Here is a 15,874-nt window from a genome sequence, read left to right on the forward strand (position 1 = left end):
TAAGGTGTTGGTTGACCAGACTTGAGGCGATTTTTGAACCTCCGAGATTCGGTCGACTAGGCTAAGTTCGGTTAATCGAATTTCGATGTTCGGTCAACCAGGTCATTTTTCAACTTCAAGTTCGGTCAACCAGGGCATTGGGATTTCCCAAGTGCCATTTCGGTCGACCAAAGCGTTGAAGTTCATTTCACATTTGGTCGACCAAATGGTCAACTGTTGACCCTGGGGAGGTTTAGTCGACCAAAAGTCTATATAGGTTCAGGTTCGGTCGATTGAGTGGTCAACATTTGACCTTGGAAGGTTTGGTCAACCGAAACACTAAAAGTGTGCATTTAAGTCCTGATTTGAGTCTAAAGTTACTTGCAGAGACCTAGGGTCTATCTAAGGTCAAGATTCTTTAATTTAGCCTAAAAAACCTAGCGTCGGTTGACCCTAAAGTCTGTCTACGGTCATTACTGAGCTTATAATCCTATTATGCATGTCATGCATTAATTATTACAGACCTTGGATTATAATTATAGACCCGAAATGAATAAAAGAAAATATAATACAACTTGAAACAAAGATTGGTCTTCATGCGTTGCTCCTTCACAATTCTATGAAAACGTCGGGGTATGCTCATTTAAGTGCTTCTCGGCTTCCAAATTGCATCATCATCTGTGCTAACTAAAACACAAACCTGCTCAAATACCTAAAACACACATATGAGATACTGTGGTTTGTCATAATCAAAACAGGGATCTGACCAAAAAGTCAACAGTGGCTCCGCTCGGTTTTAAGGAGTGTTATAGTGGAAATGCTTAGGTGGTTTTCTCGAGTCAAGGACGTAGGTGGGGATAGTCGAACCTTGTAAAAATCTTGGTGTCGTTTTCTCTTACCCTACTCTTTTATATTTCCGTATGTGTATGTTTGATTATATATTATTGTGATTGTTTTACATATACACCTTTAATTTTGATTGGGATATTACTTGTGAATCTGTTAAATAATCCGCAAAATTTTTTTAAATTCTAATTCACCCCCTCCTCTCTTGAGATTACACCAATTCTCACACATTCAATCAACTATAATTTAATCAATTAGAATTTAACTGATCAATCAATTTAAATTGAATTGACCAATTTATGTTTGCATTAAACTATGATTTCACCCACACGTTACTTATGCAAATTCCCACATGTCTAATTTCCATTTTTCCTTTTGTACTTGCAGGTTTAAAGATGAAGATGTTGGCTCACTTTACTTCATTTTCTATTTTTTATTTTATTTTTTAATGTATTCAATTTTTTTTTTTATTTTTTCCATGTATTTAGTTTGTTTCCTTCTTTTTTTTTTCCCATTTTAATTGATATTTACACAATGAACAATAACCCAATTACGTTATATAAGCTTGGACAAAATGGAGTGTCTATATAGGTCAATGGTCAACTTGCTTCAAACTATTAACAGTCAAAATAAGCAAAAGATAATTAATTTGAGAACTTCTACTAATGAATATAAATTTTCATTTTTTGGGTTCATTTTTCTTCTAAAACCAAAATCAAAATGCATTAAAAAAACAAAAACCATAGCAAAAGTAATACTGCAAAATTAAAAACAATATAATTATAATATTTTTTTTATTGTTACTTTTTGTATATCCTAAACTCCAAATTTCACCCCAAGTTTTATGCCCTACCATGACAAACTTATTGAAGATTACATGAAGCATATGGCATCCCCCACTACTAACCTATCTAAGGGTGAGTTTGGTTTCTTTTATGTTTCATCTTCTACTTTTTAAAAGTAAAAATTGATTTTCACGTGTTTAATAAAAAACTTCTCCATCTTTAAAAATTAATTTTTTATTTTTTGTAAACTTTTAAAAGTTATAAATTTGAAACTTTTAAAAGTTAAAGCCTAACTTTTATTCTCCAACAAATTATTCAATCTCATTGTTGTCATTATTTTTTTTTTTTCAAATATCACAATCCTATCAATGCATTAATTATATTTTTAAAAAAAATAGATATCTATTTTAATTTTTTTAAATACTTTTAAATACCTTATAACCTTTTTACCAAACGCTCAAACTAACTATTTTTTTACAACTCATTTTTCATAGGAAAGTCAAACATTTTAAAAATAATATCAAAAGGCTCATTTTAATTAACTTCTTTTAAAAATTCATTTTAAAAATTTATAGGGGACAAACTAAACTTAAGGATTTCCAATTATCTCAAGTGCAGCACACTTGCCCAGAATAGAGACCAGTGAAATAAATTAGCTTTTTTTTTTGTCCAAATGCTCTCAATTCAACAAAATATAATCCATACATCCAACACAATCATGCAATTTATAATTAGAGTCATAATGGGAACCAACCAATCTCATCACAAATTTCTCTCCTAACTTTCGGACTATAGATTTTGAGTCTTGATTTTGGATATATAGGTTTCTACAATCACAGTATAAAGTTATATTGAACATTTTTTAAATCCACAGTCTAAATTCAAGATTATATTTTCGACCTTTATATTTTCTCAGTGCGTGCTTTACTTTGAAGAATACTTTGAACGTAAAAACTGCGTCAACACAAGAAAGCACGAGCTATGGACCAAGAAGAGGTTTCAAATCAAATTTCTCCATTTCAAGCACCAGCTTGTCACAATAAATTAAAGCCCCCACAGTACACTAGCATGTCCGCATAAAAACAAATTATTCCCGAAGGTCGTGGGTTTAGGGTCTAGGGGGATGCAAACAATTTATCCCGCCGTGAAATTTGGGGCTGGCAAACAGCATTACTCTCGACACATGAGACCATTCCATTGAGTGAATCCACTTGCCAGGAACATAAGATCCACTCTGGAACACCCTTCGATGCTGACTTGATCCAGTTATTGGTATTCACAACTATGCATTATTTCCCCGGGGAGGGGAGGGGAGGGAGGGGGGAAGGTAAACATGTACGTATGCTGCATTCTCTATATTGCAGATTGGAAAATCATCTCCGCAAGTTCCTGCAACATTGTTCAAAAATCTTTATTAGTTCCCACTCGTGACCATACAAAACAAATAAATAATTTGAACGTACCCGCACCAATTAACCTACTTAGATCAAGGTTGACATGCACTTTCATGAAAAAAGCAGGCTTTAAAATGGGGGAGGGGAGGAGTGTCAAATAAAGAGAAAAGAAAATAAGTGAGCAAAAGCGAATGAAAAGCGAGAAACATTTTCATTGCACATGCTTCTAGCAGGAATTTTATAATGTTTAATCAGTTTCTAATCTCGCACGCCAAAAAGAACCTACAATTGGGATGTAAGGCAACTTTTTAAGAGCTGTAGCAGAAAAAGTGCACAAGGATACCCAGAACCCAATGTCACATGACAAAATACTTCATCAAGAAAGAGCACAGATAAAGGACAACATGAAGCGAAAGACGAGGAGTAATATAATTTTAACAGCCGTCAAGCTTCCACAGAAAACAAAGTGCACAAAGTTTTCAATGAGAAGCCTTTTTTATCAAGGATGCTGCAATTTCATAATTTTCCTTTTTGGGTCACCAACTGCTTGGATGTCAAGGATGGCCTGGATCAGTCTAACTCCCCCGGGCCAAAAAAATAAAAATAAAAACAAAAAACGCACCAGTTCTGGTCAAGGCTTCCACTTGGGAAAGGTCATTATTGCAAGGTAGATGTTACACAGAAATATAAAATTTTGAAGGGGGTGAATTGCACAATTCATCTTTCTGTTTTAAAAAAAAAAAACAAAAAAGGCAAGCCTAACAAATCCATATGCTAGTTCTCATGTTAGGAAGTCTCGAACAAAGTGGGTATACGTAATGGGTATCTTTCTTTTGATATACAACCATGAGATAGTAGGTGGTCTCATAAGAAAGGCAGTGTCAATGAAGATGATGAAAGTAAACATATTGACACTAGTAGGGGAAGATAACAAGTGGTAAACAAGTAGCAATGGAATGTAACAAAAGTAAGGTTATTGACATGTATTGGTCACAAAGGGGCACAAACAAGGAAATTTGCATTTTGCACTCCCTCCCCCAAAAAGCATTTCTTTTCATTCTCTTTTCCCTTCCTCTTTCAAAGACCTGTATAAATCAGCTCTCAATCTTCTTGAATTTTAGCATTTATGAACATGCTAATGTGACGTGAAGAATGCTATGCACTTATGAATGGGTAGCAGCCTGCAGAATATTGAGAACCTAGTGATTCAAATCACCTGTTTAGCAGAAGGAACTTTAGGTTCTCCCCATTTCATTGCCTTCTTTTCAAGCATTTCAAAATCAGCCTTGCCAGCCTGTTAATATGTACATGTTACTTACCATGCATAGTTCAAAATGAAACATACCTGCTGAGGCAAAGAGAGAGGACTGGAAGCATGTTACCTCTATTTGAGCCCCAATTTCTGTATCAAAAGTCTCATATCGCTTGCGAACAAGCTCAGCCAAAGAGCCATCCTTTTTTCCATGGCAAGAAAGAAACATTTAATTGAACCAAATATTTTGGAATAAAGAAAAAAATTGTTTAAAATAAAGATACTATACGAGACAGAGAGATGTATCACTTCGATCAGCTTAGCGACATTTCTGAGTCCACGAGCCAGGGTATCCATTCCACTTATATGAGCAATGAACAAGTCCTCAACATCTGTGCTTTCTCTTCGTCTAAAACACAAAATAATATATATATATATATATATATATATATATATATCCAAGGCAGAAACTATAAATGAATGAAGAATTATAAAATAAGATATGATCAATACATCATTCCTGAAGCCTCACACCCCCATGCACACATACACACATCCACCACTATGAAGTGCACATACAGAAGTGGAGACAAATAAAGCAAACATGACATGAACATATGGACAAAGAAATTCCTAAAAAAGGAGACCAATTGTAAGGGTCAAACAAATAGACACACATAAAAAGTCCTAAATTCAAGCCACCAAACATCAGAAGAAAGAATACATTTGTTTGGCCAGCCCAAATAGAGGAGACATGAGGAGACGTAGGACAAAATAGAAGGATAGAAACTCTCTCCTCTAGAAGCTTTAGGTTTTAGGTCAAGTGGTTTCTTAATTATGAAATCAAAGCTTCTCGCACCAATAATAAGAATAAGGCTTACCTTCTCTAAAAGTTCAGATTCTAGGAAAAGTGGTTACTCATTATGGTATGACAATCTCTTTAACCTAAAAGATCTAGGGTAAGATTATTGGCGCCCTCATTCTTATATTCAATTCAGCATTAAATTCATAGCTGTAAGGTCTACTTTGATTTCAAGCCTATTGCTTGTGCATGAAGGGGAGAGCATCGTATAACAACCTGTCAATCGACCAACAATTAGCTTAAGTATTTAGGTTGGGTATTTTTTTCAGTAAACAATGGCTTATTACAGTTAGCAACACCATCTAGTGTTGCATAAAACATGGATACAGCTATCTTCAACCATGCTGATGTAGGACAGTCAAGAGGGAAGAGAAAAAAGAGAAATAAGAGAGAGAAATACCAGAGAGAGAGAGAGAGAGAGACTTGCAAGAGAAAGAGCTCGGGCAAAAGAGTATATTAATAATCAAAATGATATCCCATACAGCTATTTGCCTATTTACAGGCAAAAAACATCCCTCATAGATCTAGGACAATGAAGAGAGAGAGAGAGAGAGAGAGAGAGAGAGAGATAGTTTGACATGAGAGACATAAGTGCCTAGGCAATTCAATTAATCCAAATCAACATCCTACATATCCATAGGTCTATATTTGCAGGCTGATAAGAAAATCTTGAAATCAATAACAACAAATAGCCCAAAGTAACTTTAAAAATCCAAAATAACACCAAAATTAAACAAATTCATAAATGTTAAGTGATGTGAAAAAGTTACTTTCTGAGCTCTAGCAAGACTGAGCCACTCTTTACATATTTTCAATCTTGAATTGACTTTGCCAATCCATCCATTCCTGTTTGCTTAATGACCTCAATTCTCTTTCTACAAGAATTTGAAATATGAATTGTAGTAATATTGAATGGTCTAATAACTCAATTTGAGTTTCCTCCAAATCTACACAATTCTCTTGCTAATTGGATTGAGTTTGCGAGTCCTTGAAGATCTTTGTTTGGGCCAACATATTTCATTCAGGTGTTGATCCAATTGCTATGGCAACAATAAATCAAGTTTGGGACTTGAATCACAGCAGTTCTTCTCAGTGCTATGACGAGGCTTAAGGGACACAAAGTTCCTTGGGTTAAAGTATGGAATATTGAAGGTACTCCAAAGTATGCATTTACATTATGGTTGGGAATTAAAGGCAAGCTACTTACGAGTGACAAAATATGTTGGGGAAACAATGACCAGAAATGTGTGTTATGTGGAGATGAGATTGAAACGATAGACCATCTTTTCTTTAAATGCAGAGTCTCATCACATGTCTGGGGAAGTATTAGAAGCTGGTTGGGAATATGCAGGGCCATGACAACTTTGAAAGCAGTAGTGAAATGGCTCCACAAAGAAGTTAGAGGGACTGGCATCAGTGCTATGGGGAAAAGAGTTGGTCTTGCTACTACAGTCTTCTTCTTATGGCACTTCAGAAATAAGAAGAGGTTTGAGGGCAAGGATATTGGCCTGAAGGAGCTTGTTGAGGAAATCCAAAGGAACATCTACAGAGTTGTGTTTGATAAATTTGATTTACACTCCATAGGATAATGATAATGGACTCTCTTTTTCTGGTCATGTTAGCTTGAATTATATTGTATTTGAGTGGATATGATCCCCTGGGTATGCCCGGTTTTGATGTAAAAGTTGTGGTATTTACGATTTTTTGGATGGGGAGTTGTGTGCTTCCCGTGAGGTGTATGTGTTGTACATATTCCATTTGATCAATATATTTACCCTTACTAATAATCACAAAAAAAAAACATAAAGTTTGGGATGCTAAGGCTTTATATACATTGTTTTTCCACAACTTAACAGCTTAAACTTTTAGCCTAGGTGAAATAATCTAACATGGTAGCAGAGCAAACTTGCTAGAAAGTCTTGGGCTTCTAGTCACATCCCCGGCATTTATTGTTAGTTGTTAAAAATATTGCTTTCAACTCCAAATCAACCTTTTTAGCAAAATTCCATAGGAATGAAATCAATTTCTTACAGCAGAGAGCCAATTTCTTCCATAAATGCTCCAACATATTGCACCATATATAGAAGAACTGATGCTGACATGACCAACTTCTCAGTATTCTTAAAATTGCAAATCAAATCCCAATTTTTGTAAACCAAGTTCAACTTTTAACTAGTACTATGCAAAATTTTGTGACCCATTCAAATTCTCCATTGGTGCAGTAAAAATCTTGAAGTGGCAGTCCAAACATCACTCTCAAATCCAAATACCACACCTCATATTGCAATGGCAATTAATATCTTCAGTTTATCAGAGAGAACTGAATTTCTCTTACGTGCAGTCAAATCTCCTGAGCAAACCAAGAATGTTGCTTAGAACTGATAGGTATGGCTGACTGGATTTAGTGGGAATGGGTTAAACTGGGTAATAAGAACTCAAATGTGTCTCTTGCAATATAATTATTCTCTCTCACAAACAAAGCTGAAAGCAAAGGTGGGCCTAGGGCTTGCAAATTCTAACAAAACATAGAGTGCTCTTGGGCTGCAATGATGGATAGCAGGGGAGTTTGACGATAACAACAACATTGTGAAAATAGGGCTGCAGCAATGGGAGTATTTCTAAAAGGGTAGTGGTGATGCAAGAGTTGATAACTAGACGAAAGGATGAAGGTCGGCAAATAACGAGATGCCAGCAATATGGTTCTGACAAGAAATTTCAGGCACGATCCATGATGGAAGCTTTAAAGCAGAGCTGCCTGTCTTTCTGGAACTTTCTCAGAGTTTTAGAACATGGCAGCAATGAGTTTTCCCCCTTTTCTGGCCTACTGCTTGCATTAACACAGAAACTAGAAACCTTGTACTTTGAACTTTTTTCCAGGCTTCCATACTTCTACTGCTTTGATTCTTTTTTTTTTTTTTTTTTTGGCAGGAACAACAATTATATTTTTTTTTTTCTGAGATTTAACGTCGGGTTGAGATTTGGATTGAAAGGGCTGTGCGTATGTGGAGAGATGGCATGGGATGGAGACAATTCCTAGGCAGAAACTTTGGTGGGGGCAACAAATGATTTGTGGATGGAATAAAATATGTTCTGCTACCACTTTGATGTAAGCCACAGAAGAGAGAAGAAGATAAAGAGAGGAGAAAGAAGAAGAAAAAGAGCAAACACGAGAGAGAGAGAGAGAGAGAGAGAGAGAGAGATGTGAGAGATAATAGCTTAGACAAATTAATTAATCCAAGTAAATATCCCATGCATCCATAAACCTACATTAATAGTCAATAAGAAACCCTAAAAGTTATGCAAAAAATTACAAAATAACCTCAAAGTAACTAAAAATATCAAATTAACACCTAAATTAAATAAAATCCCCTAAATATCCATATTTCCCAGTCACTAATTTCTAAATCTCCAAGTAGAATGTAATAGCCAAAAATTATTCATCTGCAGTCTTCCATCACTTGCACTATGTACCCAACAGGTATTGACAGTGTTCAAACTAACACATTTGGTATGAGTGAATTGGTCTATGTTTGACCATATTTCAAACATGAATAATGCTCCTTTCTAAAGTGCCATAGGACTTGTGCACACATCCGCACACACAGACTCTTTTCTAAAGTGCCATGTGCACACACCCACACCCACGCACGCGCACAGAATAAGAAGTTAAGTAACATGAAGCAGAAAAATAACTAACAATTTTGCATCAAAGTTGAATCCTCCAGGGGCTAATCCACCCTGCAATAGCAAGGAAAACCGTAAAAACAGTTAACTATCTGCAGTTATAAATGTTAAGATGGGTTTCAATAATGTTAAAGTACACATCTTCTATGTACATTTCGGACAACGCTGAGCATAACCATGGTTGCCTCTCCTATATCTGTGAGGAATTGATCTGTATCCCATCCTGTAGTTGTGACAACAGAAACTGATTACAACTTTGTATATCATGACATTTCAATGTCAAAGTCCATGAATTGTAAGTCTATAACAGAAGATAAATGCATTCTGATAGCAGAAATTTATAGGAATCTCGTACCAATCTGAGGGTCACCAGTGTTTGCATCAATATTTCCCAGTAAGCCATTTATTCTTGCAGTCTCCAGCTCATGATGACAGCTGCAACATACACAAGTACAAGTGTGCCAAAGAGCACATTCATTTCAGCTTGGGCCATTTCTGGAGGTGTCACAACATGTTGAAAAAGAAGTATGGCATACCTATGACCAGAAAGTGTGGCATGGTTGCATTCAATGTTGAGTTTAAATTCTCCTAGAAAGCAATGGACAACAAAGAAAATCAGTGGTATGGACAAGAAGAATCTTAGAGATTGCCACAGTCATAAATACAATCTTTACTGCTTCTGCACTTTTTTTTTTTTCCAGAAGTCCACCAATTGACATGGAATATGCTAAACTAGTCTAAGGGAAGTAGATAAAGCTAATATCAATCTTTAAACCTCAATCATTAGAAATAAAATTTTATTATAAAGCATACAAAGGCTGTCCTACAAAACATTTCAGGTAAGAGTTCCTTTTGTCTTCAAAATGGAAAATAAATAAATAAAAATTTTAAAGTTAAAACAAATTTTTGTGAAGAGCCAAATCTTCAGCCTAAAGAAAACAGGATCTTGAAGCTCCCCTTTTACATTAAATATTTCCTTATATCAATGCGAAATAAGTGACTATGTCACTATGCAGTTTAGACTTCTTTTTTCTTAACACCTCACCCCAGGCCCCCCAAAAAAAAGACAAATATGAAACCACACCACAATGAAACTAGAAATAACTACATAAGCTATAGCCTTTATAAGCATCGCAATAATTTGACTAATTTTTCTAGTACAGAATAATCTTAGAATCCACCTTAAATTATCCTTAATATACAAATATGGAACTGATTTGACCTGGTGATGTTCCATATTTACGCCAAAAACATGGTAATGCAAGGCTAAAATATGTATGAGATTGAAACGATAACAAGACTAACATTATTTAAGATCTATCTTTCATGTATAAAGGTTGAAACACATCTTAGACAATACTGCCAAAATGATTTCCTAAAGAAAGATAAAAGAAAAAAAGAAAAGAGGAAAAAAAACATTTAGCAGTATCACCTCCCAAATAAGTACCATACTGTTAGAAAGATTATCACCTAAAAGGCCATATTTCCGCAAGAAATTAGCAGCTGTTGCAGCATCCCAATCATACCTGACAGAGATACAGTAAGTAAAACATGGGAAACTCTACACCAAATTATATCCAATCGATGGATTAGTCAAGCAACATACTGGTGTTTGGTAGGTTCTTGAGGTTTCGGTTCAATCAGCAGGGTACCTGAAAAGAAAAATAGAAAGATTAAAATAAGTTCCCACAAAAATTTTAGCACCACGATAGAGAAATGAGGAAAAACTACTCCCATTTTATTTTATGATGGGATCAACTTTCTTTCATCATTAGATCCCACAACTACTATAGTACAAAGCTAATGTAATATTTGAATGCAAAAGTACCATTGAATCCAATCTTCTTCTTATATGCAACAGCAGCTTCAAGAAACCTTGCCTGTTCAAAAAATCAGCAATATTTTCATGATCAAAAATCAAAAGTAAAGGGAGAAAATGTCAAAAAGAACTATATGTAAAGATATAATCTAAAATATTGCATGAAACTACAAACCAGCTATTACCAACACAAAACAAAAAACAAAGGTGAATTTAAAACACTTAGTATGAAATTGAGATATGTATTAGAACCTAAGAACAGACGTGGAGGGTTATGTACCAAATGATCAAGTTCTCTTTCCATATCTGTATTCAAGAGAGTCTGATATCCCTCCCGACCACCCCAGAAAACATAATTTTCTCCACCTAGATAATGGGTCACCTGTTGAATGCATGAATAAATAGAAACATTATATCTGTGTAACAAGTGAACACAACTTAATAACATAACAGAATCTAAGTGTAACTGCCTCAGTTATGTGCAAGTAAGGACCATTTTCTCTTCCAAAGAATTACAAGCACACAATTGCCCACCTCGATGGCTTTCTTAACTTGAGCAGCAGCATATGCATATACACCTACTTCAGAGCTGTAATGCAGATTACAAGTAAGTTTGAATAATTGAGTCCAAAACTACAAGCAGACAGAGTACATTTTACTGTGATAAAACATAAGATACCTAGTCGCTGCACCATGCATGTAGCGAGGATGCATAAATAGTTGAGCTGTACCCCATAGTGGACGGATCTTGGTCCCCTGTAAAATAGGTTAGCATGCAAGCAAGGTAAAGAGCATATTTTTCATGGTCATTCAAAATAAGAGCAAAGGAAAAGTTATGATGCCAGAGGAGCTTATGGTGTAAAACATCTTGAGCTCAAAGAACTGATTAACACATAGTTCTTGTACCCATTTTTAGCCATGCATGTGACTCCCACAACATAACTATGGTCAAGAAAGAAGATTGTCTTCATATAAACTTGAAAAAGTGCATCGGTTTCCTTATAGTACAGATCACAAAGAGCTTAAAGAAATTTTTCCATCAACATGAATATTACTATATTCTATTGGTATGCATATTTTCTAAGAAAACGATAGTTACATGAGGAGTTAACCAAAGCAATATATATCTATAAAGACTTGTGCTCTAAAAGGTCCAATGCTTTTAATTATTAGTTCAGAACCATAATTTACATGGGAAAGAATGCCTTCAAAGTAGTCCTACTTGAATGCCACATGTAAACTTGTAAAAAATGCTTCATTTGGTCATTCTTCACTTATGATGCAAAATTACCTGAAGCTCTTTAGCAAGGGCTACAACTTCATCCAAGTTTGCATTTGTTTCCTGCATTCAATGAACTAGTTCAATTGACAGACATACAAAACCTTACACTGTAGAACTAAAAAACCAAAACACTCTTATAACATATGTTTCAGCTTTAAGTACAACCAAGCAAGCAAGAAATTCATTTCCCGCTCACTTGTCTTTTTTCTTTACAGTACAGAGATAGTAACGAAGGGATACAAAACCTACCAAATTGAAGACTTGCATACCTCTAGAGTTTTGCCATCTGGGGCAATATCCCTGTCATGGAAGCACCACCAATCAACTCCAAGCTTCTTTATGAACTCAAAGTTAGCTCTCACTGCAACATTATAAATATGAATTGGTTTTAGAATGTGTTGCAAATTGCAGTCGAATGAGGAGGGAGTTAATTAGATCTAATCTTACTTCTCCTCTTGGCCATAGCCAATGAATTGGTACCATCTTCCCAAGGCCAGATCTTTGTAGGTGCACCAAATGGGTCACCTCCAGTTCCACGGAAAGTGTGCCAAAATGCAACACTGAATCTCATCCAATCCTATGCCATTTACTGGTTTCATCAGATTTCAGGATTTGTTTAATTAGATCAGTATGGGAGAAAACAGAAACCAACCTTCATTTTCTTCCCGAGAATCTCCTCTCCAGCATTATACCATTTAAATGCAAGTGGGTTCTTACTAGTAGGGCCCTTTAGTTATAATAGAAAAATTGTCAGAATTTTAGGAGGAAGTAAAAACCAAGCATATAAACAATGCCTTTGCTTTAAAAGAAACAATCTACCATGATCATGAGACTAATATAATATTATTTGAAGCAAGATGAGTCTTAAAACCTGTTTACCTCATACTTAATTTTGGGAATGCCAGGGAAGAATTCACCTTCCCATTCATCTGAATCTTGGCATTTACTACCCAGATCAGCAGGGCACATTTCAGGAGCCGCGGCATTCTGCAAGCAAAATTAACCAAAATATAATTTAAAAGCAAAAAAGATGCAGTGAGGCGATATAATCTCTAACAATAAATAAATAACAAAAAGGTTTATGAAACAAAAATGTAGACACTTTACCACCGCAGTGGAGACAACATTTAAACAAAGAAGAAGCAACAAGACTTTCCCAGCTTTCATTTCTTCCATCCCACGCAACCTTATGCTGCAATTTTCGTCAGTCATCAAACAATCAAAATTATAAATAAATAAATAAATAACAACAACAAAAACAACTTAGAACTGTTTTTTTTTTTTTCCCAAATAGAAAGAGGTGGGGCAGAATGCTGAAGCAAACATCAACAACAAAACAACAAAAACAATAATAACACGCTAATTAAAGGATTCTATGTCTAGCTGCAGGGACACTCGTTACACAATAGCATGTCAAATTGATCTGAGGGGTAGGGGATGATTACGGTGGGAACTTCAAGTACTCAAGTACTGTTGAACTTCAAAAAAGCAAGTTTGATCAAACAAAAACCCGCAAAACATTATCTACAAACTTAACACCAAATTGCTTCGAAGTTACTGCTCTAAGCCATAAACCCTAAACATCAAGCGTCGACAGAACCGGTGCAAAACAAAAAGTACTTCATCAAAGAATACAAAAAGAGAAGAAAATTATTATACATACACACACACACACATACATACATATGTATGAGTGTGCGTGTGTAGAGAAAGAGAAAGAAAGAGAGATTCATACAGCTGCAACAATGGCGACCAGAGCAAACCAGCCTCTCAAACAGTCGAGGCCGGGCACAGCTGTCCAACTTAAATCAATAGAGCTGATTTGGAGATTGAATTTACACGTCATCAATGGGTCAGACTCGGATTTTTTCGAATATATTTTTTTTTTCAAAAATGAAAGGCGTTAAGATCACGAAATTAAGATTTTCGGGGTGGAGAAAATCGTACAATCTTTCCCCACGGGCGTGGCGCACTCAGAGGATTCCTGCAACGGCGCTAATTTCCCATTCTACTCCTCTTTAATTTCGCGTAAAGGTGCAATTACGAGGGGCTAATACAGTAATATGCCATTATGGCTGTAAATCTCTCAATATCTCGGGAGAAAATCGAGAAAAAATCGCACACTTGAATTATCCGAAGATAAGCGATTGCTGTATCTGCACCAGCGGGTGCATGGGGCGATCTCACCTCCTAAAGCTTCATTGGTTCGACTTATTTGAAAATTATGTTTAGTTTTTATGCCATTGGCTGGTCATAATATGTTGCCTCACAGAGGGTGAGCATATCAGTTGACTTAAACTATGGAAAGGCTCATCTTCCACCCCGCCCTATAACTCCGTCTCATTTGGAATACACATATTTGCATGTTTTTATATATACATTTGCATACTTGAAGTAGGCACTATAGAAAAGTGATGAAAGATAAAGAGAAAAGAGATATCTTTTATAAGACCGGTTCTAAATTATTTTTTTAATTTCGCTTGAGATAATGAAGTTTTTTATCTCATCCGTCCAGGAGTAAGTATATTCGAACCACGTATAATTTCTGTTTCGTTTCTATTTATTATTCTAAATCTTTTATAACACGTTATCAGTACGAGACTCCAACCAACTGAAATATTTTTCTTAAATCCTATTCAATTTATTTTTGGTAAGTTTTACTCCATAAGAGCATAATATTTTTCAAAAGAGAATATGCCCTTTAAAATTTAAAGAGTATCAATTTTTAAAAAAGATAGTAAGATAGTCCTCCTGAAGAGGCTATATTTTTAAATCTCCCGAAAAGATAGATCTCCTGAAGAGACAATATATTTAAATCTCTCACCTACATATTTAATCTCTCGAACAGATAGACGTCCTGAAGAGGTTATATATCTAATCTCCATAAGAGATATACCTAATGAAGACGGTATATTTAACATCTCGAAAATATGTTCAAATCGACCTACTAAAGAGGTGAAACATTTATCCTCTAGATGAGGTAATATATTTAACCTCCGGTTGAGATGGTAAATTATTACTCAATTTAATATTGTAAATTGAAATCATACTCCTAAAGAGTACAAATTGAGAAAAATAATATAATGTTCTTGAAAAATATATTTTAAGTATCCTAGAAGGGTATAAATAATATTATATTATTATCTCAATTTTATTTTTTTTTTTTACATTTTTTTTCCTAAATTGTCTTATTATTGTTAATTTATTCAAATATCGAACCTAAGTAAAGTTGAATTTGTTCCCCTTGACATCAAAGACAATGATTATTTATCATGAATTCTTGATGTTGGTATCCAACTAAATGTAATGAATGTGAGAAACACTATATTAGATGGAAATACCGCATCCATGCGGAATCGCACAAAAGTTATGATTTTCTTCCGCCATCATTTAGAAGAAGAATTAAAAACTGAATACCTCACTATTAAAGACTCACTTGTCTTATGGAAAAATTTAAAAGATATATTTGACCACCAAAAAACTGTGATTTAACCAAAAACCTGAGATTGCAAGACTTTTAAATAATCAGCAAATATAACTAAACTCTGCATAAGATTAACTCGAACTTAAAATTATGCGGTGAAAATATTACTAATGAAGATATGCTTGAAAAAACTTTTACTACTTTCTATCCTAGTAAAATGTTCTTGTAGTAGCAATATAAGGAGAAGAAATTTACTAAATTTTCTTAATTTATATCATGTCTTTTTGTCACTGAGCAAAATAATGAGCTTTTGACGAAAAATTATCAAACTCGTCCAATTGGTTCGACCCCATTCCCTGAAGTAAATATGAATACATTTCGTGGTCGATGATGAGGTTGTAGGCATAGTCATAGGCATGATCATAGTTGTGGTCAAAATAATCACTAGCATCAATGTGAGGCTACAATCCCCCAAAAGAAGGGTGACCCCCAAAAGCGAGTAAATGATCAAAATCAGTGACCTAGGCATCGTGAAAATGAATGCTAC

The 15,874-nt window shown here is 35.0% G+C and overlaps 1 protein-coding gene across 3 annotated transcripts; it reads right to left on the reverse strand.

The window, feature by feature from the left end:
- Positions 1-2,605: 2,605 nt before the first annotated feature.
- On the reverse strand, positions 2,606-13,894 carry LOC131157123 (xylose isomerase). 3 transcript variants are annotated; one of them, XM_058111021.1, is made up of 21 exons: positions 13,639-13,894; positions 13,011-13,095; positions 12,783-12,890; positions 12,556-12,630; positions 12,351-12,480; positions 12,173-12,264; positions 11,913-11,963; positions 11,301-11,377; positions 11,156-11,210; positions 10,902-11,003; positions 10,631-10,682; positions 10,409-10,454; positions 10,273-10,328; positions 9,339-9,390; positions 9,158-9,237; positions 8,955-9,025; positions 8,816-8,856; positions 4,566-4,665; positions 4,387-4,458; positions 4,221-4,298; positions 2,606-2,999 (listed from the first exon to the last, which is right to left on the reverse strand). In XM_058111021.1, exons 2-21 carry the CDS (start codon positions 13,077-13,079, stop codon positions 2,964-2,966), a joined length of 1,443 nt encoding a protein of 480 aa, XP_057967004.1. In that variant the 5' UTR covers positions 13,080-13,095; positions 13,639-13,894; the 3' UTR covers positions 2,606-2,963. The 3 variants fall into 3 exon arrangements, with proteins under 3 accessions (XP_057967004.1, XP_057967005.1, XP_057967006.1); XM_058111022.1 differs by having other exon boundaries at positions 13,349-13,650; XM_058111023.1 differs by having other exon boundaries at positions 13,441-13,647.
- Between the last annotated feature and the right edge of the window lie 1,980 nt (positions 13,895-15,874).

Source organism: Malania oleifera, chromosome 6 (assembly GCF_029873635.1).
Source record: "Malania oleifera isolate guangnan ecotype guangnan chromosome 6, ASM2987363v1, whole genome shotgun sequence".
NCBI lineage: Eukaryota > Viridiplantae > Streptophyta > Magnoliopsida > Santalales > Ximeniaceae > Malania > Malania oleifera.

Coding starts and splice junctions, on each gene's coding strand:
- LOC131157123 (XM_058111021.1), bottom strand. CDS start 13,079: ATGGAAGAAATGAAAGCTGGGAAAGTCTTGTTGCTTCTTCTTTGTTTA. Junction 9,391..10,272: donor GCGGAAATATGGCCTTTTAG/GTGATAATCTTT, acceptor ATTGCTTTCTAG/GAGAATTTAAACTCAACATT. Junction 9,238..9,338: donor GCCACACTTTCTGGTCATAG/GTATGCCATACT, acceptor TGTATGTTGCAG/CTGTCATCATGAGCTGGAGA.